Source organism: Heloderma suspectum, chromosome 5, assembly GCF_057233095.1.
Source record: "Heloderma suspectum isolate Gila_16-S chromosome 5, 16-S_ref, whole genome shotgun sequence".
Lineage (NCBI taxonomy): Eukaryota > Metazoa > Chordata > Lepidosauria > Squamata > Helodermatidae > Heloderma > Heloderma suspectum.
In genome coordinates, this window is record NC_139462.1 from 165,397,798 (window position 1) to 165,422,872 (window position 25,075).

Consider the following 25,075-nt stretch of genomic DNA (forward strand, 5'->3'; position numbering starts at 1 on the left):
AGGGGGAATCTTGTGCCAGGATCCGGGGTTTTCTTTCGCAATTTTCATGCAGGTGGGGGGGGTGAGAGGGGGGGGGCTTTGCAGCAGGTGGATGCGACTAGCAGGCTGAGGGCGAAGACTCGGCTTTGGGGAGAAGTGGGTGGATCTCCTAGAATCCAGTAGGATCCGGCAAAATCCAGCTTTTACCCACACCCGCCGAGTGACCCACACACAAGACAACGCAGCCGCGCTGAACCAATGTCAGGCGGTTGCTGAACAGGGGGCGGCGGCGGCGGCGGCAGGAGGAGGGGGAGAAGCGAGCGAGAGCGCCCAGCATGTAAACAATACATGGAAGTCGCCAAGTAATGCTAAGCCAGGGAGCAGCCCAAAGTGCCGCCGGGGCGCCTGGAGCATCCCCCCACTAACCCCTTCCTTCCCCCTCGCCAGAGGGCCGCCTGCCCAGTTTCCTAGGGGGAGAAAGAGGGGCGCGGAATCGGATATAGTCACACGTTGGGGGGGAGGAGGCTGAAGGCAGCCGCCAGGGCAGAAGAGGATGGATTTCCAGCAGCTGGCTGACGTTGCGGATAAATGGTGCTCCAGCACCCCCTTCGAGCTCATCGCCACCGAGGAGTCGGAGAGGAGGATGGATTTCTACGCCGACCCGGGCGTTTCCTTTTACGTTCTCTGCCCTGACAACGGCTGCGGGGACAATTTCGTAAGTAGGACCGGGGCGGGGGCGAGGAGGAGACCCTGCCGTTTGGGGCAGTGATCGGAGAGAGGCGCTTGCCTGCTTTCGATTTATTCCACCACCTGCCCGCCGCTGCTTTCCTTTCTGGAGCACTGCGGGGTCGAGATGGAGGAGACCGTCTCCCTCCCCGCCTTTTGGGGGCCGGGGGGGCAGGGGAACCTTATCGATGGGGAGGAGGGGCGCCTTGGCCCTCTCACCCCTTCCCTCTTGCAGCCCCTTTCCTGTGGCTTCCTATAGGGTTGGCAATCCATCCTCCCCCCCCCCCTTCCATAAATATGTCACCTGCCTTGCGGGGAGGGAGCCGGGGGACTGGAAGGTTAAATCGTCAAGTGTGTGTGTGTGTGTGTTGCATTCACCATGGCCAGCTTAACAATAACCGTTTGCCTGAGACTGATCGATTTCCCACCCACTCCTCTGCAACCCACCCTGCCTCACCCACACCAGCAGCATCTGGACTCAGGCAAATCTCTTGTTGATTTGCCTGAGCTCCGTTGTCTGTCTCAAGGCACATCCTTTATGCTGCGCTGGGGTTGCCCCTTGTCAGGGCCCCGCTTGAGCTCTGGAACATGTAAAGTAACAGAAGAGTGCCTCTGAGCTTGTGCAGAGGGCCTTGTCCTCGCCAACGTGGAAGCTCAGCGGTGGTTAGGACGAGGGCGATTCAGGCAGAGGGCTTTCCATAGCAGGTGGCAGCTCATCCAGTGAGGCTGGCAGGCAGGGAGCAGTTCAGGTTCCAGACATTTGGGAGCATCATCCATAGGTACTGACTGGCCTGCACAAGCTGTGACCCACCCAGCCAGGGGAAAAAAAACCCTTTTTGGGCAGCCCCAGGCAGACGGTAAAACCAGAAGGTTTGGTGGATCCCATGTTGTGCCCTGTGGGCCATGATGGATTTCCTCTTCTTTGAGAGCCCTGAAGCTTCAGAGAACAGAGTGACGCTTAGGCTCTCTTTTGTTTTGAAAATGTTGAGCAGGAGGCCATCCTTCTCCTGCTCACCCCCAAGAAGCACTAGGCCTTCTCAGGAGCCATATGGAGGATGCCTGTTGTTGTTGGCTTGTATTTACCTGGTGAGGGGGTGGGACTGAAGGCTTCTCTCTCCCATCCATGGCTCACTGGGGTAAGGGATCTCGTTGCAGGCCTGAGCTTCCAGAGGAAAGAAGCAAGGATGGCGGGGCGGGGGTCACTTCCTGCAACTGTACATTCGAGAGTAGAAGATGCAAGTGTTGGGGGGGGGGGTTGGTGTAGGCGGGGAAGCACAGAGAAGAATGCACGCCTTAATATCTCTGTTCCTGGTTGCAATAATTTGTAAATAATCTCCAAAACTGCAAAATGGAGTCTGCTCTCTGTGGTTGGTGGCCTGCTGGCCTGCAAAGGGGGGAGGGGGAATGATAGGAAAAGAAGTAAGTGGGATGAGGTTGGCCTAAGATCAAGAACCCACAGGTAGAGGCAGGATGTTCAAAGCCTCTTTCTAGAACTTGCTTATCTCTCTGAAAATGCAGAGACCAAATGGTGGGGGTGGGAGTCGAGTTTATCCTGCTCCCTCCGTTCCTCCACCAGTTTTGTTAATGGCTTGTATGTCCCTAAATTAATCTCTTTCACCTCACCCGCTCCCCTTTCCTGAGTCAAAGGTGGGTTTTTCTGGCTGTCCCAGCAAATGGAGAATGCGTATGGATAAAATGGAGTCAAAATGATAATTTCCCCCCTACGGCAGCTTCCTCTGCGTATCCCATTAGCTCCCTCAGGGGCTGGCCTGAGACAAATATCTTAAAATTCGTTACTCTAGTTGGCCTAGACAGTTGGGGAGTGGGGGACACCCCTTCTTCTACCCTCTTTACCACTTGGTTACACTGTAACCCAGCGGGTGGTGGCTTCTGATGCTTTGGCTAGCAGCAGCAGCAGCAGTTGCCCCTTGCCCGTTCTGTCTGCTGAAGTAGCAAGTCCGATCCCTGGTAATAACTACAGAAATAGATTTCTCTCTCTTTTCCAAATCAGGAAACTTGTACAAAATAGAAACTTAAAGATAAAAAGGGGCCACTTGAAATCTGAATGGTCATGTAGGCTTTGAAAGTTGGACACCTGTAGAGTGCAACAAACGCTCACATCAAGGACCTGCCGTATGCCTTTGATCAAAGTTGACCCTTCTCCCCCCCCCCCCCGTGACAATTTGAATGATCTAAAAACTATTTATTGTATTTAAGGGATTTCTTGCTATTTAAAGTGCACTCCCATGTGGGGATTGTGTTTGTGACTGAATGAACATACACACCCATGACCCAGAAGCCACATGACACCTGGAATAATTTCCTGTGCCTATGCACAGGCCGCCAGTCCGTGCGCAGCAAGGGCAGTGTTGATACAAAAATCCCACACCATGTTGCGCTTCCGTTTTATGTCTTCATTAATTCGATTTATATCCCACCTTCCCTCCAAGGAGCCTAGGGCAGTGAGTCTATGATCCAGCACAACAGCCCTGTGAGGTCAGTTAGGTTGAGAGACAGTGACTGGCCCAAGGTCACCTGCTGTGTGACATGGCTGGGTAGGGATTTGAACCTGCATCTCTCCCAGTCCTGGGCTGACACTTTGGCCACTGCACCACACTCACTATGCTGCTTCCTTCAACTTCTAGTTTCCCTAAAGAGCTGATCTTGGAAAGCGCCTTTACTGAAGAAGCCAAAGTGATGAATACAAAGAGCTCGAGAATCGGAGAACCAGTATGGTATAATGCTGGGTTGGTCCTGACATCTCCCATCACCACTGGCCACGTTGGCTGGGGCTGATGGGGGTTGGAGTCCGACAACATCTGGAGGGCTACAGTCTCCCTACTCCGGGTATAATGGATAGAGGGTTGGACCTGGGCCTGATGGGGGGATATTGGTTAGAAAAATGGGAAGCTGCCTTATACTGAGTCAGACCTTTGGTCCATCTAGCCCAGTATTGTTGACACTGACTGGGCAACAGCTCTCTGGGGTTTCAGGCAAGAGTTTTTCCTGCCCTACCTGGAGATGCCGGGGATCGAACCTGGGACCTTCTGCATGCCAAGCAGGAGCTCTACCCCCGAGCTACTGCCCCATGTTCAGTCACATCCACCCACGAAGCTCACTGGGTGGTCTTGGGAGAGTTAATATCTCTCAGCCCAATGTACCTCACAAGAGTTGCTGTGAGAATCAAATGGAATCCAAAAAGTATGCCATCCTGAGATAAATAATAAATTAAAGAGGGAACCCCTCTAAAATAAAATGTTACAATACCTATGCGAACAATAAGCAGTGCAGTTCTTGGAACTATGAGAGTTCTATATTTGGGGTGGGGGGAGACCAGTGGAAGATTCCTCCCACATCTTGCTCTTTGCTTTTTAGTGTAGGTTGAGGCCTTGCCAATTATCCTAGCCTAGTTTTTAGATCTCTTTTAATTCCCAAAGGGAGAAGGTACTCATATATGGAACTAGGTAATAAAGTTTAATTTTTTTAAAGTCATGGGACATTATTCTCAGTGATTCTGCAGGGCAATAGCAGAGAGCAAGAAAAGAAGTTACTGCATTGATAATGCCATCATAATATATAGTTTTATTTAATGGGCTACGGTTTGTAAATTTCCGTTGGAAGTTTTGAAAATGTGGATCTGGTTAATGGAAATCTTTCAACTGATTTCTGTAGGAACCAGGGCTTCACACTCAGCGAGGTTTGCCAGTTCTTGAAATAAAAAATTGTGGTACCTGGGAGGGGCCAGTGAATAGACCTTTGAATAAGAGGTGACTGAGCCCATTGCAGGCCTCAATGGAGCCTGGGATGGGAGCCCAGTGGGGGTTTTGTGGGTGCAGTGGTGGAGTTTAGCAACTTTTGGCAGGTCCAGGGGAGTCCGGCACAAAATCTTTCTATTCTCTATAATGTGTAGGCAACCTGGTGTCCTCCAGATGTTTTGAACTACAGTTCCCATAATCCCTAACTATTTGCCATGCTGGCTGAGGCTCGTGGGATTGTAGTACAAAACATCTGGAGGGCAGCAGGTTCCCTAGCCCTGCTTCTACTGTTTATAGTTAATGTTTTAAAAATAACTGTCTTGAGGGGCAAAAAAACCCAGCCTTGCCCATTGCTTTTCTGGCAGCTGGACTGAAAGTAAAACAAAAAACCCAACCCAGCCAAATTTATTCTGGCTGGCTAGCCACCTAACATTCAGCAGTCGATTATTTTAATGTAAGGGCTGCTTCATGCATTGCTTCTGAAAAGATATGGATTCTAAACCCTGTGTCTCAGTGCTGATTCCCATCCGTGTTTTTTAGGGGCATAGGAAACTGCCTGGTACTGAGTCAGAGCATTGGTCCATTTAGCTAGTACTGTCGCCAGTGACTGACAGCGTCTCTCTGGGGTATCAGGCAGGATCTTTTTTCTAGCCTTACCTGGAGATACTGGAGATTGAACTTGGGACATTCTGCTAGCAAAACATGTGCTCTACCACTGAGCCATGGCCTCTTTTACATCTGGAAGTCGACCAGAGCTCTTCTCCCTAGTGTTGTGAATGCTTCCACATGTGTCCCAAATGCTGCTTAAACATTCTATCCATGGGGCAACCCAGAGCTGATTCACACTTGCAAGTTCATCATCTCCATGCTGGAGATAACGGCTTATGAAGCTGTGGATGAGCGGCATGGCCTTGCACTCCTCCTTTCCTCGTATTGCACACTGGCTTCAGCGCAGAGCTCCCGGCTCATATTAATGCAGTTTTTGAATTCTGGCGTCGCATTGCTTCACCAACCAGGATAAGAAGTAGGATCAGATTCTGGATTTATTATCCTGGCTTGTTAAGCGACAGGAATCCAGAATTCCCTGGTTTGGATGCAAGCCAGGATTTCTGTGTTAAAGCCAGCATGCGATGGTTAGAAGGGAGAGGACTGGATGGAGTTTGTGGCCATGGCTTCATAAATGATAGCTTCATGAAACCATGGAGGAATGTCCGAAAGCAGCCAATGGCTCACAGCTGAAGCTGCTCTTGTATTAGCCCTTTTCTCTAGGTCTGACACCACTTCTTTTCTTTATTTCGCAGAATCCAGTTGTTCTTCATCCCTACCCTTTGCATTCCCATGTTTTCTCTGTTGCTTGCTTGTTTTCTAATGCTGGTTGATCATTTTTTTGTTTTTTAAGGTTTCCCATACAGTTACACTGCAGTCCTTTCCAGTGTTAATTTATTTAGGGAGCAATCCTATGGCCGCTAGTCAGCGGCTAGACGGCCATAGGGTATGTGGTTTTCCGGGAACTGACCTCAGAGCCCGCACTCTGAGGTTGGTTCCTGGAGAACTGACCTTCTCTCCCTTCCGCGCTGCCTCACAGGAAGCGCGGAATGGCCCCGTGCTCCACGCTTAGAAGAGGAGTGCAGAGTGGCCAAAAGAGGGCGTTCCGGGGGGCGTCCTGGGTGGGGAAGGCAGAAATGCCGGTCCGACACATCCTATGTGTCATCCGGCAGCCCCCTCCCCTGCTCCGCCTTCCCGCAGCTAGACAGCCGCAATCGGCTGTCTAGCCGCAAATGCTGGGCAGGAGAAGTGCGGAGGGAACGATCCCCTGTGTGCTTCTCCTGCCCTACGCTGGATAGGCGGTCGCCTCCGAGTTCGGAGGCGGCCGCCTATCCCCACGGGATTGCGCCCTTTTTGTGGCACCATCAGTATGTGTGGTGCTTCACAGAGTATAAGAGGACAGGCCTCTGCCCTGAGGAGTTCGCAATCAGGGAAGCAGTAGTATGTAGCTGCTTCAGTTACACGTGCTTAGCACTATTGTCTCACCTGGTGCCCTGCCTTTCACATCACCTGCCCCCCTGCTCTTCCTTCACCATCACCTTCTCTCAGATGACTAGTGCAAAAACTTGAGGTGGGTGAAACTGACAAGCAGTGGTGTGGTGGTGAATGTTGAAGCACAGGCGCTCCTCATGACAGTCCTCATAGCCAGGTTACACAAGGAGAGCCCCAAAATGCAGGCAGCTGTGTCTCTCCATATCAACAAACCAATTCTCTCAGTTTTCATCTCCACCAGGATCAGTTCTTTAGTAAAGCTAATGAGTCTTAATTGCCCACTCAAGGCCAAGCCAGCCCAAAATATTTTGCGTTACAACAGGGAACAAATATATTGTTGCTGAGAAAGTCCATTTCGCCTCCAGCTGCTGTGAGAATTGCAGCCTGGCTCAGAGGGAGAAGGAAATTCTGGGCAGGGGTGGCAGGTGATGTCATTGTCCCTGCTCATCGAAAAGGGCTGGTGCCGCATCCCTGAGAGCCCTGGCTCCGCGACACCACTGCTGGCAAGAGGAGAGTGTTGTCAGTTCCACCCCCGGCTTCTCAGAATATACCCTGTGCAAACCAGGGCTGCTACTCGCACACACCCGTTTTAAAGTTTGTTTGCTTTTTGAATCTTGGAGCAGCAGCAGGCCCTTCCACTTCAGGATGTATAAAAGGTACACTTGAGCATGTGAAGAGTGCCTTTCCCTCACTATGGCATAATCCACCAAGTAGCCTCCTCACATGTGAGATTCAGGGAAAAATAAAGCCTCTTAAGGCGCAATCCTATACATGTTTAGACAGAGAAAAGGCCTACAACTCCCAGGATGCCCCAGCCAGCATGGCTGGCTGGGGCATGCTGGGAGTTGTAGGCCTTTTCTCTGTCTAAACATGCATAGGATTGCGCCCTTAGAGTCTAGCAACTCAAGCGTCAGGGCTTGGAGGCAGAGTTGGGCTCAAGCACATAATGATTCACTGGATGAGAGTATGTGGATCTAGAATTTGAATGATCATTCTCCTAGGCAGCTTGAGTAAGGCCTGCCAGAGAGACCAGCAGAGCAGGGCACAGTGGAAGGAGAAGACTGGCTGTGCCTCTTCATTTTCTCAGTAGCTCCTGCAGCGACGAGGGCATGGCCAGGTGGGAGCAAGTGGAAAAGGTGAAGGCAGGAGTGAACTTAGCCAGAGCTGGTTACTCTCAATATTCTCCCCTCCTTAAGAACCGAAGAAGAGCCCTGCTGGATCAGACCAAGGGTCCATCTAGGCCAGCATTCTGTTCACACAGTGGCCAACCAGCTGCCCATGGGAAACCACACACAGGACACAAGTTTCACAGCACCCTCCCACCATGTTCCCCAGCAACTGGTGTACGTAGGCATACTGCCTCTGTTACTGGAGGTAGCACATAGCCATCAGGACTAGTAGCCATTGATAGCCTTCTCCTCCATGAATTTGTCTAACCCCTTTTTAAAGCCATCCAAATTGGTGGACATCACTACATCTTGTGGTAGAGAATTCCATAGTTTAACTATGTGCTGTGTCCAGGCAGGATATGGCCAGAGGTCACACAGTGCAGCCACATTGCTGAAGCTAAGTAGGTTTGGGTGTGTGGTCAGTGCCTGGATGGGAGACCGCCAGGGACCACCCCACCCCCATGTATAACCCCCTTGAGTTCCATGATGTAAGAAAGGCAGGAGAGAAATTTAGCATTATTATTAACATTTATCTAGCGCCTTATTTACTAAAGAGCCATCAAGGCAGCACACAGCATTTTAAAACAATACAATTGAATAAAAATGCATTAAATGGATAAATAAATAAAATGGGAGAATGGTTGTTATTGTAGTCCTGCTCCAAGACTACAACAACAGCAGGGTGTGGTTTGCTTGTTTTTTAAGTGTGCATTGGCCACAGGGTAGGGATAGAGCTACAGAACACACAAACAAAAAATGCTCCATTTGCCATCATCTAAGGTCCCTTGAGTGTATGAACTGTTTCTATGGACAGGTATTTTGTTTGGTGGTGATACCAGGTGCTGTGAACGCTCTCTCTTTGATCACGTTTGATGTGATGGATGATTCACCCCAAGCAAGCAAACCCTCGACCGTCTAGTCACTGAATGATGAAGACACAAGTCTGAACTTTTATTAGAATCATCTGTCCGGAACAGAACTAGGGCAGTGCTGTTGATCTCCAGCTCTGGGACTCTGTCCCTCCTGTGGTTTGCTCCATCACCTTCTCTCAAACCTTGTGTGTTGGGTAATGGCTGAGAGATTAACAGCACAATCCTATGTGTGTCTACTCAGTAGTAAGTCCCATTGTGTTCAATGGGTCTTGCTTGCAGGTAAGTGGGTATATAGGATCTCAGGCTAAGGGTAATTTCAGACGGAGGGTTCCTAGCACTAGCAGTTAGAATGCTTCGTGCAGCTATTCCGTCTTTTTCTTCTTACCGGATTTTCTGCATTGAGGAAAAAGACATGGAAAGAAGACACAGGAGGGTCACAAGTAGAAGGTGGTGATGTTTGGATCCCCCCTGTAAACTTTCATGAATGAGGCAAGGCAATGGTGCCATAAAAACCTCATCTGGAAGCACCCCAAGAATAAGTAAGGGTGACCATGCAAGTATATATTGCAACCTTTACAAAAGCATTGAAAAAGAGGATCCTTTTGGTATTTGGTTTTTATACTGTTGCTATGTTCACCGAGTCTCTGTGGACAGGGTGGATTCTCTTAAGGCCGCCTCCCCCAACCTGGTGCACTCCAGATGGGTTGGAGTCATGGTGCAGCAAGGGCTAGATCTCAGGGGCAATGTCTGGCCCCCTCACCCCCAGTGACCACCCACAGAGTGGCAGGTAATGGGGGCAGTTAAACAGGCTTGGTGTCAGCACCTGGACTAGCGTGGGCCAGCATGCTGAGGCCCACTGGGGCTGATGCTGGTTATCACGGTAGGTTTCTTTTTTTCTCCCTCCCTCCCTCCCTCCCTCCCTCCCTCCCTCCCTCCTTCTTATTTTAAAAAATTCATTTCAAAGTCAGGGGATGGCCATCCAGGCGTGTACATAGTTACAGAAGCTCATGTTATTATTTTTACTTTTTAAAAGTATGTTGTTCTGTTCTACAACACAATGGTGGTTATTTCCAACTAATTGTGTTTAGCATCAGAGCAGTAGAAGCAAACTCCATGTTATTCCTCTAGTCATGATGGTATCATGGTTTGAGTTTAAAATGTGTACGTTCACATGCTCAGAGTATTCCTTTTTTATCTGGGGTGGCAAACAGTTTTGGGTTTTTTTGATCTAACGTATCAGGAATGTAAAAGCAGTTGGAAAGCATGGAATGGCGGGGGGAAGAGGAGAGAAAAGTATGGTTCCAACTAAAGTAATGCAAGGGACTGTCTAAACCCCCCCCCCCCGTAAGACTATTAAATCTAAGGTCTAAAATTACCTAACTACACCACTGGTTTGACTATAGCTCCTATGACTGGGTGATGAAGGGAGCTGTAGTCCAACATCTGGAGTCACCAGGTTGGGAAAAGCTGTTGGGGAAACCAGTTATAAGATCTAAAACAATTCAACCTTTGATCCATTGAAAAGGTCCATTTTTGTGAAGTTGAGCTGGTCTTTAAAAAGGTCACGTTCTTAAGATCTGTGCCCTTAAGATCTGTGTCAGTGTCATTTTTGAATGGTGGAGGGTGCAATCCTATAGGGATAGTCAGCTGCCTCTGAACTCAGAGGTGACCAACTATCCAATGCAGGGCGGGCGAAGCATGGAAGGGATCTTCTCTGCACTCTGGCCACCCTGCATTTGCAGCTAGACAGCCAATTTTGGCTGTCTAGCTGGGGAGCCTCGGAGCGGGGCAAGGAGGCTGGACAGTGCATAGGAAGCGTTGTAATGGAGCTTCCACCACTCCCTGCCCACCCCCAGGAACTGCCCCTTTTCCCTCGCCCCACGCTGCCCTCACGAGCGCAGTCAGGAACAAACCACACTGCCTATGAGGCTGTGGGGGAGGAGACAGGGAGGCAGTTTTCTGGGAACCGACCTCGAAGCGCTGGCTCCGAGCTCGGCTCCAGAAATAAAAAAATCCTGTGGCCATCTAGCCGCTTCGAGCAGCCATAGGATTGCACCCTAAATGAATGTCACATTCACTCCCAAGGCTGGCTTCAGAAAAGCCAGAACAAATTGCTGGAGTGAAACCATCTTCAGCTGACACTTCCTAATAATTCAGAACTAACATCGGTGTAGATCTTGAGAACCTTGGCTTTCCGTTCTATGTCAGTGAAAAGAATAACAAATTAAGCTACCTTGTTTATTGCTTGAGACCCCCGATCATAAGCCCGCTACTTGGGAGTAAGTCTCATTGATTTTCATAGAGGATTATTGAGAGAGAAACCATGGACCATGGGAGCTAGAGCGGCGAAAGACAATCTAGCTACCACCCTGGTTTCTCTTTCAAAAATAGGATTCTTGAGAGAAAAGCCACAGAGCATGGCATCGAGTTTGCCTTTCACTGCTCTTGTTCCCACGCTCCATGGTTTCTCTCAACAATAAGATGCACGCATCCAACAGGGTCTTTGTTCTTCATCCTAAATCTTAAATACTAGTAGGTCTGAGAATCTTACAGTCTGATCCTGACAGTGACCGCGAAGGGCTTTTCTTATGCCAGGCCAGCAGTTACACTATATCGGCACAATATCCCCAGCGAGGATTCTGTGGTGTGTGGTGGCCTGGGCATTTCTCTGCAGACCCTCTTTTGAATGAGATGCTCCATTTTTGTGGTTTATGGATGTTATTGTCATCATTTTAATTTAAAAAACACACACAAAACACACACATAATGGCACCCAGGGGCTAATTTGTAAATCGCTGATATGTGATATGCTGGGTTTTCAAGCTTGCCCCTGTCGCTTCATACCTTTTCTCCAAAGACCTCAGGGCAGCATATATTGAATTTATTTTATGCTACAACATCCCATGGAGGTATGATTAGGCAGAGAGATAGTAACATACCTAAGGCTATCCAGTGAGCTTCATAGGTTTAATACGTGGTCCTCCTGACCTAAATCGATTTTTTAAAATTCTTTCACAGAAGCTGCAGTATTTATCAACTTTCTGTTCTTGAGAGTTTACCCTTGATTATTTAGAATCAAGGGCGCCTTCCAGGGCATCACAGAGGTTCAGACAATGTGAGCTTACAGATGTTTTAAGTGACGAGCAGACAGCAGTTTTTAGCCTTCCACATATAAGATCATGTGACCGTGTAAAACGCAGCAGTTTTATCTGGAGACAACCTCAATTCAGTCAGCATGTCATTGGCAATGCATATGACACATGAAATTGCATTAAGTTATACAGGAAGCTGGCAGGTATAAGCGCTGAATGGTATTCAGTATTTGTAGAGTTGATAAAACACTGTATTATTAACTTTCCCCAGCTTAAACATTGACACACTTGTACCTGTCCTGAGCATGTCATTTTATAATGGCTGTGGATATAGACACTTCCTTGTGAGTACAAAATAAATAAATCTGAATCTGATTTCAGATGTCCATGTACTATCTTTCGCTGGCTGGTAATATGTTTCAATGAACTATGGGAGGCTGAATTATAGCAGTCATATGCCTATTTCGTATAATATTTGTATTATTTATTTACTTTTATTTAAAACATTTGTATCTCACCCTATATCCTTAAGAACTCAGGGTGGCATACAGATAAAATCAATTTAAACAATATAATCAATTTCAACAGTGTATGGTATCTTCTTTACTGTATCATCAACACACACTTCACATACAGAATGCAAGCAATGAAAATATCGACATTGTCAGCTTGGATAGGTGGGCTTAAGAGAAGGAAGTAATCAGATACAGAGCACTCAGAAGTACTAAACCAGTTGAGAAGAAACCTTTAAGCTACCAGGGAACTGTCATGTTTTCCTTGTTTTCAGGAAAAAAAATTCTACCAAATATAGGCAAGCACCATTGATTATTTCAAATTCTATCTTAGGTCAGATGAAGTTTAATGTGTTTGTTTATGTATTTATTATATCCTCCTGCCTTTCCTGCAAGGCGTTCAAAGCAGCATACATGGCTCTCCCCCCCCCCCCGCCTTTTGCTGTCACAACAACCCTGTGAGGTGCATCAGACTGAAAGAATGTGACTGGCCCCAGGTCACCAAGTGAGCATCATGGCTGAGCAGGGATTTGAACTCCGGCTCTTTCCGGTTCTAATCCAGCCATCTCTAACCTCGTGACACCCCCCCCCCATGTGTTGGAGTTTATGTCCCATCATTGCTAGCCAGCATGGTGGGAGATGTAATCCAACACATCTGGAGGACACCAGATGGGGGAAGGCTGCTTAACCTCTACAGCGCCCTGGTGTATTGATTAAGCAGAGTGCACAAACATTCCCCCAAAAGACAGAAGTTCTTTCTTCATCTTCCAATCACATCACTTTTGTTTGCTCTTTCGTCTCTTTGCCAACAGGACTTTCCTGTTGCAGTTTTGCTCAGTTTTAGTGGTTCTCTTCACAAAACTGTCTCCCGTAACATATGTGTGGTGTTACATCTTTCTAATGCTACCCAGTGCTAAGTTGGATCTACCATTTTCCTTTGTGAATTGGCTGTGAAAGAAGCTAAAATCCCTCGCACACGTTCCCCCTGGAGATAATGAGCCAGAGATTAGACTCAGATGTACAACAGGCTCTGAGGATCAGAAAATACTTCAAAGTGCAGCTGGGGTTGTCGGGTTCAGGATATAACAGCAGTCCTGAAGCTTTCATACTTGCATGCAAGGGAAAGCTCTGGCGGGTGCATCCGCTCTTATGACTTGGGTGGCCAACTTTGTTCTCTGGCAGAGCTCATGCATCTTTAGCAGTCATAGGCAACATCAAGCCTGTGAAGCCATGCCAATAACTGCCCCCTTCTTTCAGGGAAAAGGTTGCCAAATGCCTGCCTGCAAAGCAAATGCTATTAAGGAGCACAGGAGTCCTAACAACAAAAACCATTGGTAGCACAAATGACATCAGGCACCTACTGAAACATTGTTTTTTGTGCATCTGTAGTTAAAGACACATGGGGAACACTTTTATACACTATTCCAGCCTTCCCCAAGACAGTGCCCTCCAATAGCCATGCTGGCTGGAGGATGATGGGAGTTGTAGTCCCACATATCTGAAGGGCACCAGCCTGGGGAAGGCTGCTGTGGTAAATCTAGCAGTTTTAATGTATATTAGAGAAGCATCCTCATCTGGTCTCCTGCAGAACTGTACTCTGCCCAGGAAGGCACAACAGAACGTTACTGCATTAATACATGTAAACCACTCGGAAAAAGCACCACATCGGTTCTAAGTATCTTCTAATAAGGTCTCCAATTCTATTCCATGAAATCCCGGAACATTTCATTGTTTCCTGTCTTGTGGAGCCTGGGGATTATATGTAGATGCAGTGTGGTCTGTCTGAATTGCAAGGTACTCAATATTTCTCTCCACCTGCCCTAAGAAAAAGGGAAAGATTTCTCTGTGTTATTGTAAGTGAATGACACAGTTTTGCTGAACTAGGCTGAATATGTCTCTGGAATGAAATTGGTGTCTTTTCATGCAAGACGGCCTGCAATCATTGAACGGCTGGATTTGGGGCACTGGCCACAAGTGGCAGACTAGCGGAAGTGCTTTAAATGTCCCTAGACATGTATAATAACACTAATAGGCTTAGTTTCAATGTACATTGGGTGGACTCAGTGTTATGATTATGGCTCCTCATAAACATTTTGTACATTAGAGGCTTAAAATAAATTGTTTGTTTGTTTATTTAGAAGGGGCAGAATCCAATGGGGTGCTTACGCCCCCCCCCCTCAATTCTCTTATATCCTGCCAATTGCATTGTGCAAGAGGCCACCACAACTCACGCAATAGCGATTTAGTGCTTCCAGGGCAACCCGAAATTAGCGGACAGGTCGTTTTTGGAAGGAGGCAGGTTAGTGGAGCTCACATAAGAGACCTTCGCCAACTGCCTCCTTCCAGAAACGAACATTTTCACTCGTTTTGGGGCTTCCTTTAGGAAGTGCTAAATCTCCTTTGCGTAAGCACTGGGTCCTGCTTGCACAATGGAATTGGTGGAACCCACGGTTGCGAAAGGGAATTAGCGGAATAGAAAAGAATTGGCAGGGGCATAAATGCCCCTTTGGACTCTGCCCAATATTTTTGGATTGCCCCTCTACAATGGACAGTATCCAACTGTGTCATTCTGCTAGCACAAATGACATTGCACTAGCAGGAATTAGTTTCCAAACTATGCGCAAGAGGAGAACCCAACCAAAGCTATGCTTGTGCAGCTGCTTGTGCAATGGAAAGAATTGGTGGAGCTCCGCTAGCACTATCTGAGTTTGTGGAATGACATCACTGGATACTGCCTAATGACTAATGGGGGTTGGACTCGATGGTCTTATAGGCCCCTTCCAACCCTGCTGTTCTATGATTCTATGACTGCCCAAAGTGCTGTACAATAAAAATCTGTTTCTGAAGTGGCCCAGCGCAGACATGATCCTTCTGATTGCCTCAGCGTGGTTAGAAAATCAAGAGCAGTTGATGGGCTCTCGCATTCTGCCAGTTCCCTCCTCATCCTGCCCCCAGAGTGTAAGTTTCCTCTTGCCTCCCTTCTCATAGCTCACATGGTTCAGCATTATGTCTGCACTGGCGTTCTTATGAGCCAATTTTATTGACCCTTTGCAAACTGACTTCTCAGTAGTGATGTGGGCTTTCTGGAAAATTTTAAATTGGGCAATTTTCTGAGGAAAAACTCCATTGCAAATAAACATGTTCTAAGGCAGGGGTGGGTAAAAAGTAGATCTCCAGATGAGGGATTTCAGAGAAATCCACAATGGAAACCAAATGAGTTCAGATTTTCATGAATCTGCAGACTGGCTTTTCCCCTGTCAGGCGGATTCTGCAGACTTGAGGACCAGTTTTCTAATTCTTGATTGTGTGCAAATTTCATTGCAGAAAAATACACAAAATGAAAAATACCCCTAAATGAATATTTCCCCCATAGGCTAAACCATAAAAATGTGCATCTTTGGGAAATCTGCGCATTTTTGCATGTGCGAAATTGCACAAATTCAGAAACACAAAAATCAGTTCCATCACTGGGCAGAGGACAAAATGAAAGTCACCTGATGATCTGCGAAACACAGACGGAATGGATTTTATGCAGTCCGTACATCCCTACTCCAGATGTCTTGGACTTCAGCTCCCACTGTTCCTGACCATTGGCCGTGCTAGCGGGAGGGGGGGGGGTTCTAGGAGTTGAAGTCCCAAACACCCCTGCTCTATGGCATCCGAAAGGGTTGCAATGCAAACTGAGAATTTTCCAATGCAAATTACTGTATGCAAATTAGGGTAATTTGTATTGGAAAATTTTCAGTTCACTATTTTCTCTCGCAATTTTCTGATGCCCTAGGGCATGTTGATTTTACTTGTATTTAGTAAACAAAGCTTTAAAAAGTACCCCATGTTAATTTTTTGCCCCAATACACCAAATACAAGTATTTGATTTGAAATATTTGAGAAAAGAAAAAAAAAATCAAAGCACACTTAATGGGATTTAAATGTTATATTGAAATATTTATTGGAATACTTGTAAAAATTTAAAGACAGTGGTGTGCACTTCCTTATATTATTTAAATTGAAGAAAAAAGAAACGCACTGAAAACTATTAACATACTAATGCATTTTAGCAACCCAAAGAACTGTTCACAATATGCCAACAACCACTCATCTACAACTTTTGAACTGCCAAGCTTGCCTAATACTATATTTGCAATCATCATCCGTTCATTGTTACTGATGAACTTATGAAATGGAAAAAATTCCACAGAAAAATAAAACACTGGGAAAAAATCAATTTGGGGGAAAAATTTCCACCCCACATCAGTGCTTCTAAGCATGGTGGATTGGATTTAACCATGGTTAGCAAAACCCCATTGCAAATGTATAAAGAAGCTTAGCTCCAAAAATGGGAGGGAATACTCAAGCAAGAGGTGAGGGGGAAGGAATGCACAAGCCTCCAGGCTGCTCTTTATCACCAAACCATTGTTGGGAAATAGGACAACACAACGTCTGCATCGCTGGTCCTTAGTGGTTTTTGTCCATCTGGGCAGGGGTGTTTTTTGTTTTGCTTTGTTATTATTTCGAGACTTTTTTTATAGTATTAGATTATTACTTTGTATATTGTGGTGAATCTGTACTTGTGCGCCACTGATGTGCTTTCACATAGTTCTTGTCTAACATTGTTTTTATACTTGTTGGGAATTTGCCCAAGACATGAAATGGTTTTTACTTCTACTTTCTGGCTTAGCCTTCCCTGACCTGGTGGGTGCCCTGCAGTTATTTGGACTTCAACTCCCATCAGCCCCAGCTAGGATGGGCAATGGTCAGGAATTCTGGAGGTTGTGGCCCAAAGAATCTGGAGGGTGCCGTATTGGGGAAGGCTTTTCTAGCTGGTTAGCTGAGGTGTTTTCATATTCAAACTAAAGTATGAATGAAAAAATAATTTGACACCCATTTTTCCTTATGAAAATTTGGAAAATTCCTCTTCACCTGACTAAGATTCTATCTTCTTGTACTTCCCAGGCACTATTCTGTGTCTTTACAGGAAGAGAGGTAATCTGATTTGTCCTGCTTTGAAATATTGAAAGCCAAGATCTGTGTCCAGATGCTCTGGCACTGAAGTCTGGGGTTCTTGACATGTAACATGTGATATCTTGAAATTGTTCAAAACAAGCTCTTGAGATTTTTGGCTTAGCTTCCCACATAATTACTTGCTTTACTTCCTAAGGCTGGTTTATGCAGGCAGCAGAATCAGCTAAAGCTTTTTCTGCGATAAAGCTTTTTCTGGACTGTACTACTTCAGACTAAATTGCAGGGCAGGGGGTTGCTTGGGGAAAAAAAAATCTCTGAAGATATCAAAATAGCAGGTTAGGGAGAGTGTTATCTGTGTCATGGTATTTTTCATGGAGCCACGTTCAGACATGCATCCCCCAATCTGCAGCCTGAGATGGTGCAATCCTCAAAAAGCTTTACTTCTTGATTCTTTGGCTGATTGTATCAACTGGCCCATAACACTGACACTGGTAATGAAGAAGAGAGACCAGATCAGCTCTAAGAAAGAAGTGGCTATTTATACCTATGTGCTTTTGTGCTTTTATCATGAGGATTCTCATTACAAATGTGCTTATGTAACAACTCTTTCAGATATGACTTTGGAATTAATCCCCTTTAGATCTGCCTACTTTGGAAGAAAACATTCAACCGCTTTTTATGGAGGACTTCCAACCCTGATGCAGAGAGGGGCAATATTTTTCAGTGACCTCAGATGTTCTAAGCAAACTTTTGGGTCCTTTTACAGGGCTTGAGGAACTAAGTTGCGTCTGAAGGTATCTGTGGAAAATCCAAGGCAATACACAAGGCCATATCAGCATGCTGGTTATGTGATGAAGCTACCACCTAGTAACACTTTTGACATGGTGACCAGTTTTGTGAATGCTGCAGAGCTTGTTGGCATCACTTGACCACATCCTATGAAATGCTTCTAGATGAGGCTTTTATCGGGCCATCACCCTGCATCATTCACAGAATTTTACACGGGTTTCAGACGTCGTTGTCTTCCTCTCCTAACCTTCCTGTGTTTTCCCACCACTTCTTCTGCCTTTTTTCTTACTGTGGAAAATCAGTTAAGGAAAAAAAAAGGATGGAATCACTGCACAATGTCTTCTGCCTGTTCGTGCTAGGACCTCTCTGCCAGAATGCACCATTAGTGGTTAGAACTAAGAAGTAATTAATAGTCTTGATCAGGGGTGGGCAACTTGGGCGGTCTGGGGGCCAATTTCTCACCCTCAGACTCTCCAGGGGGTTGCACTCCTGTTGCTGCATCGCCCACAGTGGTAAAGAAATCGGTGGCAAACTACTACAGAGACTCAAAAAGGCCACACTTAGAGCACCTCTACACCAGCCTGAAATCCTGCATTTAATACGGGGCTTTCTGCGTCACAGAGCACCTCTACACCAGCCTGAAATCCTGCATTTAATACAGGGCTTTCTGCGTCAGTTTTAAATGCAGGATTACAACAGACTCCCTTTACAGGCACTTCCTCTTCCCCTCCCCTCTCCCCCTCCTTCTCCCCCTTATCTGAATCTTCCATATGTTTCATCGGTCTCGCTCCTCTTCTTGCAGGTTTTCCTTTTTCACGGAGGGAACTCAAGTGGAACACAAGCACCCTGAGATCCTAATGATATAGGGCGGGATACAAATGTTTTAAAAAATAAATAATTTGATACTTCATTATCTCCCATCTATTTAAAAAAAGGAATAAAGGTCATTTAGTGCAGGAGACGCCCTGGAGGTTGACAACGTCATCGAAAGGGCCCACAAACCTCCGAGAGTAACCAATCTCAATAGCAGGATAAAAGCTCTGTGTGAAGAAGCCCTTAGCCTGAAAATATGCTACATTTGGCACTTTTGAGTCTTGATAGAGGGCTGGTGCTGAATTTCAGCAGCACATCTCTGATTTTCTGGCTGCTGCACCACCGAATACCAGCACCGTTGGAGTGGGGGTGGGGGGCCACACTCAGGGCCCTGGGGGCCCACATGCGGCCGCTGCGCCACATGTTGCCCACCCTGGTCTTGATATACATCAAAGATGCTTTGGAAGATGCACCATACCAGTGACCACCTCTAACATGTCAACTGCCGCTCTCTAATAAGCTTCAGTCTTCAATAGTTCTGGAACCCACCCACACCCTCAGATTTCACTCAGTGGGAGGGCACCTGCCTTGGTCCCAGGTTCAATCCATGGCATCTCTAGCTAAAAAGATCAGGTAGGTGATGGAAAAGACCCTTCTCAGCTTGAGCCACTGGAGAGCTGCTGAAAGTCAGAGCAGACGCTACTGGGCTAGATTAGTCTTCATCTTTTCAACTTCAGCTCCCAGGATTCCTGGCCATTGGCTGTGCTAGTGGGGACTGATGAGAGTTGAAGTCCAAAACATTTGGAGGGCACCAGATTGGGGGAGGTTGGGCTAGATGGACCTGGCCTAAGGCAGCTTCCTCGGTTCCATTAGGAGTGTTGAACACAAAACCCTCAAAGTGCTTGGGGTGGTTCACATGCCAGGCCAAGACTTTTTTACTTCCATTTCATTCCGAAAGATAAGATCTGTAATGAAAATGGCTGTTCCACTTTTCATGTAATTCTATTTCCTTTTCAATCTGCAGAGCAGATACCATTCCAAATAGGTCTCATCAAAGTTTTCTACAACTTCTAGAGTTTTGTTGTAATCCAAACATTAGGGATTATCAACAACTTTAAATTCACCTGATACAACTTCTAGAGTTTTGTTGTAATCCAAACATTAGGGATTATCAACAACTTTAAATTCACCTGACTCTACTTGGGGTGTTTACAAAATTAATCCTCTATTTTGCCAGTGTAGTGACCACTACAGTTCGCTTTTTCTGCTCTCTTCCTTTGAAGGGTTCTGTAAGGTGCAAACCGCTATTGAAGAAAAGACCTTACTTCTCTTTCCAAGGGGAATATCTGTTGGTCTACTCTGTTTTATTTATTTACACACACTATATATATAATATTATTTATTATTAATTACATTTTTATCCTACCCTTCTTCCACAGAACACTAGTAGAGCAAATGCATCCCCTCAATCTCTTATTTTATCCTCTAACAACCCTGTGAGGTAGGTTAGACAGAAAATAATGACTACCTCAAAGTCACCAAGTTGGATTTGAACCCAAGTCTCCCCAGTTCTAGTCAAACACTCTGTTCACTGCACCTCATTGGGTCTGCTTTGTCCTGGTGAATTCTACCAACAAGCCAATTTGTAACCTAATTAAGTAATTAATTCCATTAATTATTCCATTAATTCACACCCTGCTTCCTTTTTGTGAAAGTCAGCAAATATGGCTAGGACAATATTGTAGCTTTGTCTTATCCTGGACACATCGGATGTGAAAGACACCTGAAGTAAAGCTGTGTAGGGAATAAAAGAATGGGCCTGATTATAGGATTGTACATTATGCCTAGTAGGGTAAGTAGTAGTAATAACAACAACATTATTGTTGTTGTTAATATTACTTGCATATGGGGTGGAAGTGTTAGCATGAGGCCTCCGCAGGTGCTCAGCAATGCCAGCCTCTGGTGCCGACCCTGGTCTCTCTCCATCCACCCCTGCTCCTATGCTGTGCTCCTGACTAAGATATCTGATTGCCACCGCAGGAGTGGGTGGTGGGGACAGGACCAGGGCAGGAGTTTGTGCACTGCATAGTAGATATGCAAATTCTCCCTTCTTGTGTTATCACGCATAAGTTTTTAATTCTGTGAACAGCGCAGAGAGCTTCAGCTATTGGGCAGTATAGAAATGTAATAAAGAAATAAGTGCAAAACACCAACACCACTTTTTAGCATTTCCTGTAATACATGTTGCAGCCCTGAAACATGGCAGAAATAGGAGCTGAATGCAAGTGCATAGCCACTGGACGGTGCAGAGTGGGATGGTGGCCTCCATTGAGCTGGGCTGGCTAGGTTTTAACTGCTCCTCCTCACACCTCTCCTTAGGTCACTTTACTGCAGGAGTGTCGCACCTTAGGCTAAATTCAGCCTGTCTGGGGTCCCAGTCCAGTCTTCTGGGGTTCCCCAGACGGCCACACTCGCTCTGAGCCCACCTGCTTTCTCCCGACCACCAACTGTTTGGCGGTTTCCCGGCTTTTGTACATCTCCCCTCAACCCTTCTAAAAAGTTTCCCATTCCAAAATCCCCCCCTGTCCTCCCCATTGTGTGGTTTTACTTACTCCTGGTTTGTCCATCTTGTCTTACCTTTTAGCACGTCTGGAGTGAAAGCGAGGACTGCTTGCCTTTCCTGCAGTTGGCTCAGGACTACATCTCTTCCTGTGGTAAAAAGACACTCCACGAAATACTGGAAAAAGTCTTCAAATCTTTCAGACCTGTAAGTGCCTGTTTTCCTTCAGCTCAGTTGTGACTGTGGTTTGGGTCTCAAGCGCCAGGCAGTGAATATGGCACACTTCTGTTATGGCTTCTCAGAAGCTCTCTTAAATGGGGGTAAATAGATGTTTATTTCCAAATGGAGATTCTCGGCTGGGAGAGGAGGGAAACCAAAATGGTTCCCCACCGGTAGGACGAATTATGTGTTGTTTGAATGTTGAATGCTGTGTCTCAAGAACCGTAGAGTGGTTGGCTATGTGGGACTCTACAGTGGAGTTATATCCTGATGCATCTATTGTGGAATTTCATAATATACTGGTGGATCCTGGAAGTGATGGAGAAACAAGGGCTTTCCCCAACCACCCCAAACAGAAAAAAAATAATGGATCATGTTACTGAACAAGCATGTTTGCTGTTCATCTGTCCCAGCAATAGGAAGTCTTTTTGCCCCTGAGTGCTACCTGTGGCCCTGGGTGTTGGTTCAGGAACAGCATGCAGGCAATGGATGTGGCCAGATCCAGTGGTGGCAGGGCCTGGGCTGTCCCCCCCCCACTCACTCGCACACACGCACACACACGCTCGCTCTGTCTCTCGCTCTGTCTCTCGCTCTCTCTCTCTCACACACGCAAGCACACACTCACTCGCTCCCTCTGTCTCTCTCTCTGTCATACGCACACTCTGTCTCTCTCACACTCTCTGTCTCTCTCTCACACTCACACACACACACACTCTCGCTCTCTGTCTCTCTCACACACACTCACACTCACACACTCACTCTGTCTCATTCACTTTCTCCCTCACACACACACTTTTCTCCCCCCCGATTTCTCCCCTTATGTCTCCCTCCCCGCAGGGGGCTTTTCATCAGGATCTTGTGGGGGAGGTAAGGATTAAACTTCTCCTCCCCGGCATGACACCCTCTCTTGGGCAGGGAAGGCTTTCCCGGCTGAGAGGAGAGAGGTGGCTGCACTAGCCCATTGTACCATGGAGAGAAAGCACAGAACATGGCAGGCTACAGCAGCAAAAGAATCAGGTTTGGGCCCCAAGGGAACAGAGGTACAGGTAGAGTGCTGCAGCACTGGGTGGCGGGGGGGGGGAGCAGTATTGGGTCACCAGCAGGCCACAGGAGAGACCCCTGAGGGCTGCATTACAGCCTGCGGGTTGCCCCCCATATATACTATTCCATGATTCTCCGGTAATGTTATAACCAGGAAGATCATCTGGATGGGGACGACAGTGTGGCGACTTTCCATAGTGGCATCCTCCCCAGGATCAACAAAGCCACGGGAAGTAGCAGCTTGGGACTGGGCTACCTGAAAGGCTGCCCTCTCCCATACAAGCCTGCCCAGCATTTCACATCTTGGGGGGAGGCCCTTCTCTTGGCTCCACCACCATCAGAGGTACATTTGGTGGGGATGTGAGCGAGGGCCTACTTGGTGGATGCTCCCAGGCAGTCGAACTCCCTGCCCAAGGAGGCTAGGTTGGCCCCCTCTCCATTGTCCTTCTGCCAGCAGGCAAAGACATTTTTATTCAAGCAGGCCTTTGGCATGTAAGGTTGGATGCTGTTTTTATTCTTTTGTTGTTGTGCTTTTTAATTGTGTTTTTAATGTATTTGTTTCATGATTGCATTAACCACCTATTTAATTTTTATTTTAACTTTGGTTCTTATTAGTTAGCCATTTCCTTGGTGGAAAGGCAGGGTAGACATCAAATAAATAAATAATCAATCTGCCTTAAACAGAGTCAGATTAACGGTCCAGTGCCATCCTAGCCCAATTCTGTCAACAGTTCTCCTAGTATCTGAAGCTTCCCAGTGAAGATTTCCCAGTAGGTCAGCAGCACCCACTGTTGAGATCAATGGAGGTGTATAAGTCTAGACCTCTTAACACATTACTATTATTATTATTATTATTATTATTATTTTAACACCAAAGAGTTTTAGGTGGACCTCAGTGTGAAAAAATCTGAGTGCAACAAATGTGTTTGCACACTTCAGTATCCTACGGCAGGGGTGGGCATCTTGTGGCCCTCCAGATGTTTTGGCCTACAACCCCCATCAGCCCTAGCAGGCATAGCCAATGGTGAGGGATGATGGGAGTTGTTGGCCAAAATATCTGGAGCGCCACATGTTGCCCACCCCTGACCTATCGGAACACTCTTTTGGGAAGCTGGAATTGGCCATATCTCCTTGCCAAGGATCATAGGCAGCAGCTAACTTAGGTTCCCTCCGAATAGGTGAAGGGACCCTCTGTGGCTTCAAGCCACTGCGCTATGCTCCTCCTCCCGTTTAATGGATTTCTGTGGAGCCACAACACTGTGCCAAGTTCGTTCTTGAACATCGGTGGTATTGCCTTGTTGCGACATTTCATATCACACTTACCATTTGTTTCCTTCTTCTTCCACAAATAGCTATTGGGGCTTCCAGATGTAGATGACGATGCATTTGAAGAATATAATGCAGACGTGGAAGAAGAGGAGGCAGAAGCCGATCACCAGCAAATGGGTGTCAGTCAGCAGTAATATTCAGAGGAATTAAAATATATTTTATCCTACCAGGTGGGGTCTTATGCTTCTGCATTAGCATTTTTTAATTAGCACATCACACTGGAAAAAAAATCTGACTCCCAAACCCAAAGGTAAAAAAAAGAAAAGAACAATATTTTTAAAAGTCTGTGATCAGCTTTGCTATGAAGTGGCCTGAATTTAACTCCTGCTTCAGTGAGGTTTCTATGGCGTTGTCTCAATAGCATTCTGCCATTGTTAACTTAGAACTAATTTTTTTTCTTGCTGACTTGTCTTTTTTTGTTATTATTAATATTATCATTTTTGTTTGTTTGTATAGGAGAATTAACATTTCACTGACCTGAATGTGATTTGAATGTAGGAACTATTTGGTTGGTGTGTTAAGTACTTGCGTGACCTTACTGAGGACCATCCATGCAGACAATAAATGCAATCTGCACTTTCAGTTTTTACATCTCTTTCTTTTAAGAACACAGAAGAAGCCTAGGTTACCAGGTAATGTCCCAAAGGGCACAATTGAGCCAAAAGGAAGCATTGCTGAATTGCCTTGATTTCAATGGGAAAGATTTGAACAATGCACTTTTTTTCACTGAAGTCCATGCAGGTGCAATCGCCTGACCATGCGCGCCCTCCTTCTCTCTCCTCCACGGGGAGTCCCCCATCCTTTCCAGATTTTGATTTAACCTCGCTGCAGCATTATATCTGCATGCCTGCTACCCAAGGTTTGCTGTTAAGCTTGTGTTAGAAACCAATTTGCAAACCCTGCTTAAAATTTACCGGCTTGAATTCAGATTTAGTCATATGTAGAGTAGGCCCATTGACAGCCATGGGACTTAAGTTATCATGTCTAACTTGGAAGTCCCACTTCCACCAGCCCAGTTGCACACACCTAAACCTGGATCCAACCCATAGTATTTTAATAACAATAATTTTCTTAAGTGTTAAAGTTGCTTTATTTAAAATGCTGGGCAGAATAGAATTGGGCATTACAGCTATGCCTCTTTCTTCTGTTATCAGCAAATAGAGGATCAGATATTGTAGTAACAAAAAATCAAAGAGATTAAAAATATAGGCGTATTCCTT

The 25,075-nt window shown here is 46.3% G+C and overlaps 1 protein-coding gene across 1 annotated transcript; it reads left to right on the forward strand.

The window, feature by feature from the left end:
- The first annotated feature begins 208 nt into the window (after window positions 1-208).
- Window positions 209-25,075, forward strand: MTURN (maturin, neural progenitor differentiation regulator homolog). The gene is made up of 3 exons (XM_084858208.1): window positions 209-694; window positions 21,351-21,473; window positions 23,879-25,075. The coding sequence occupies exons 1-3, from the start codon at window positions 533-535 to the stop codon at window positions 23,987-23,989; spliced, it is 396 nt and encodes a 131-aa protein (XP_084714334.1). The 5' UTR covers window positions 209-532; the 3' UTR covers window positions 23,990-25,075.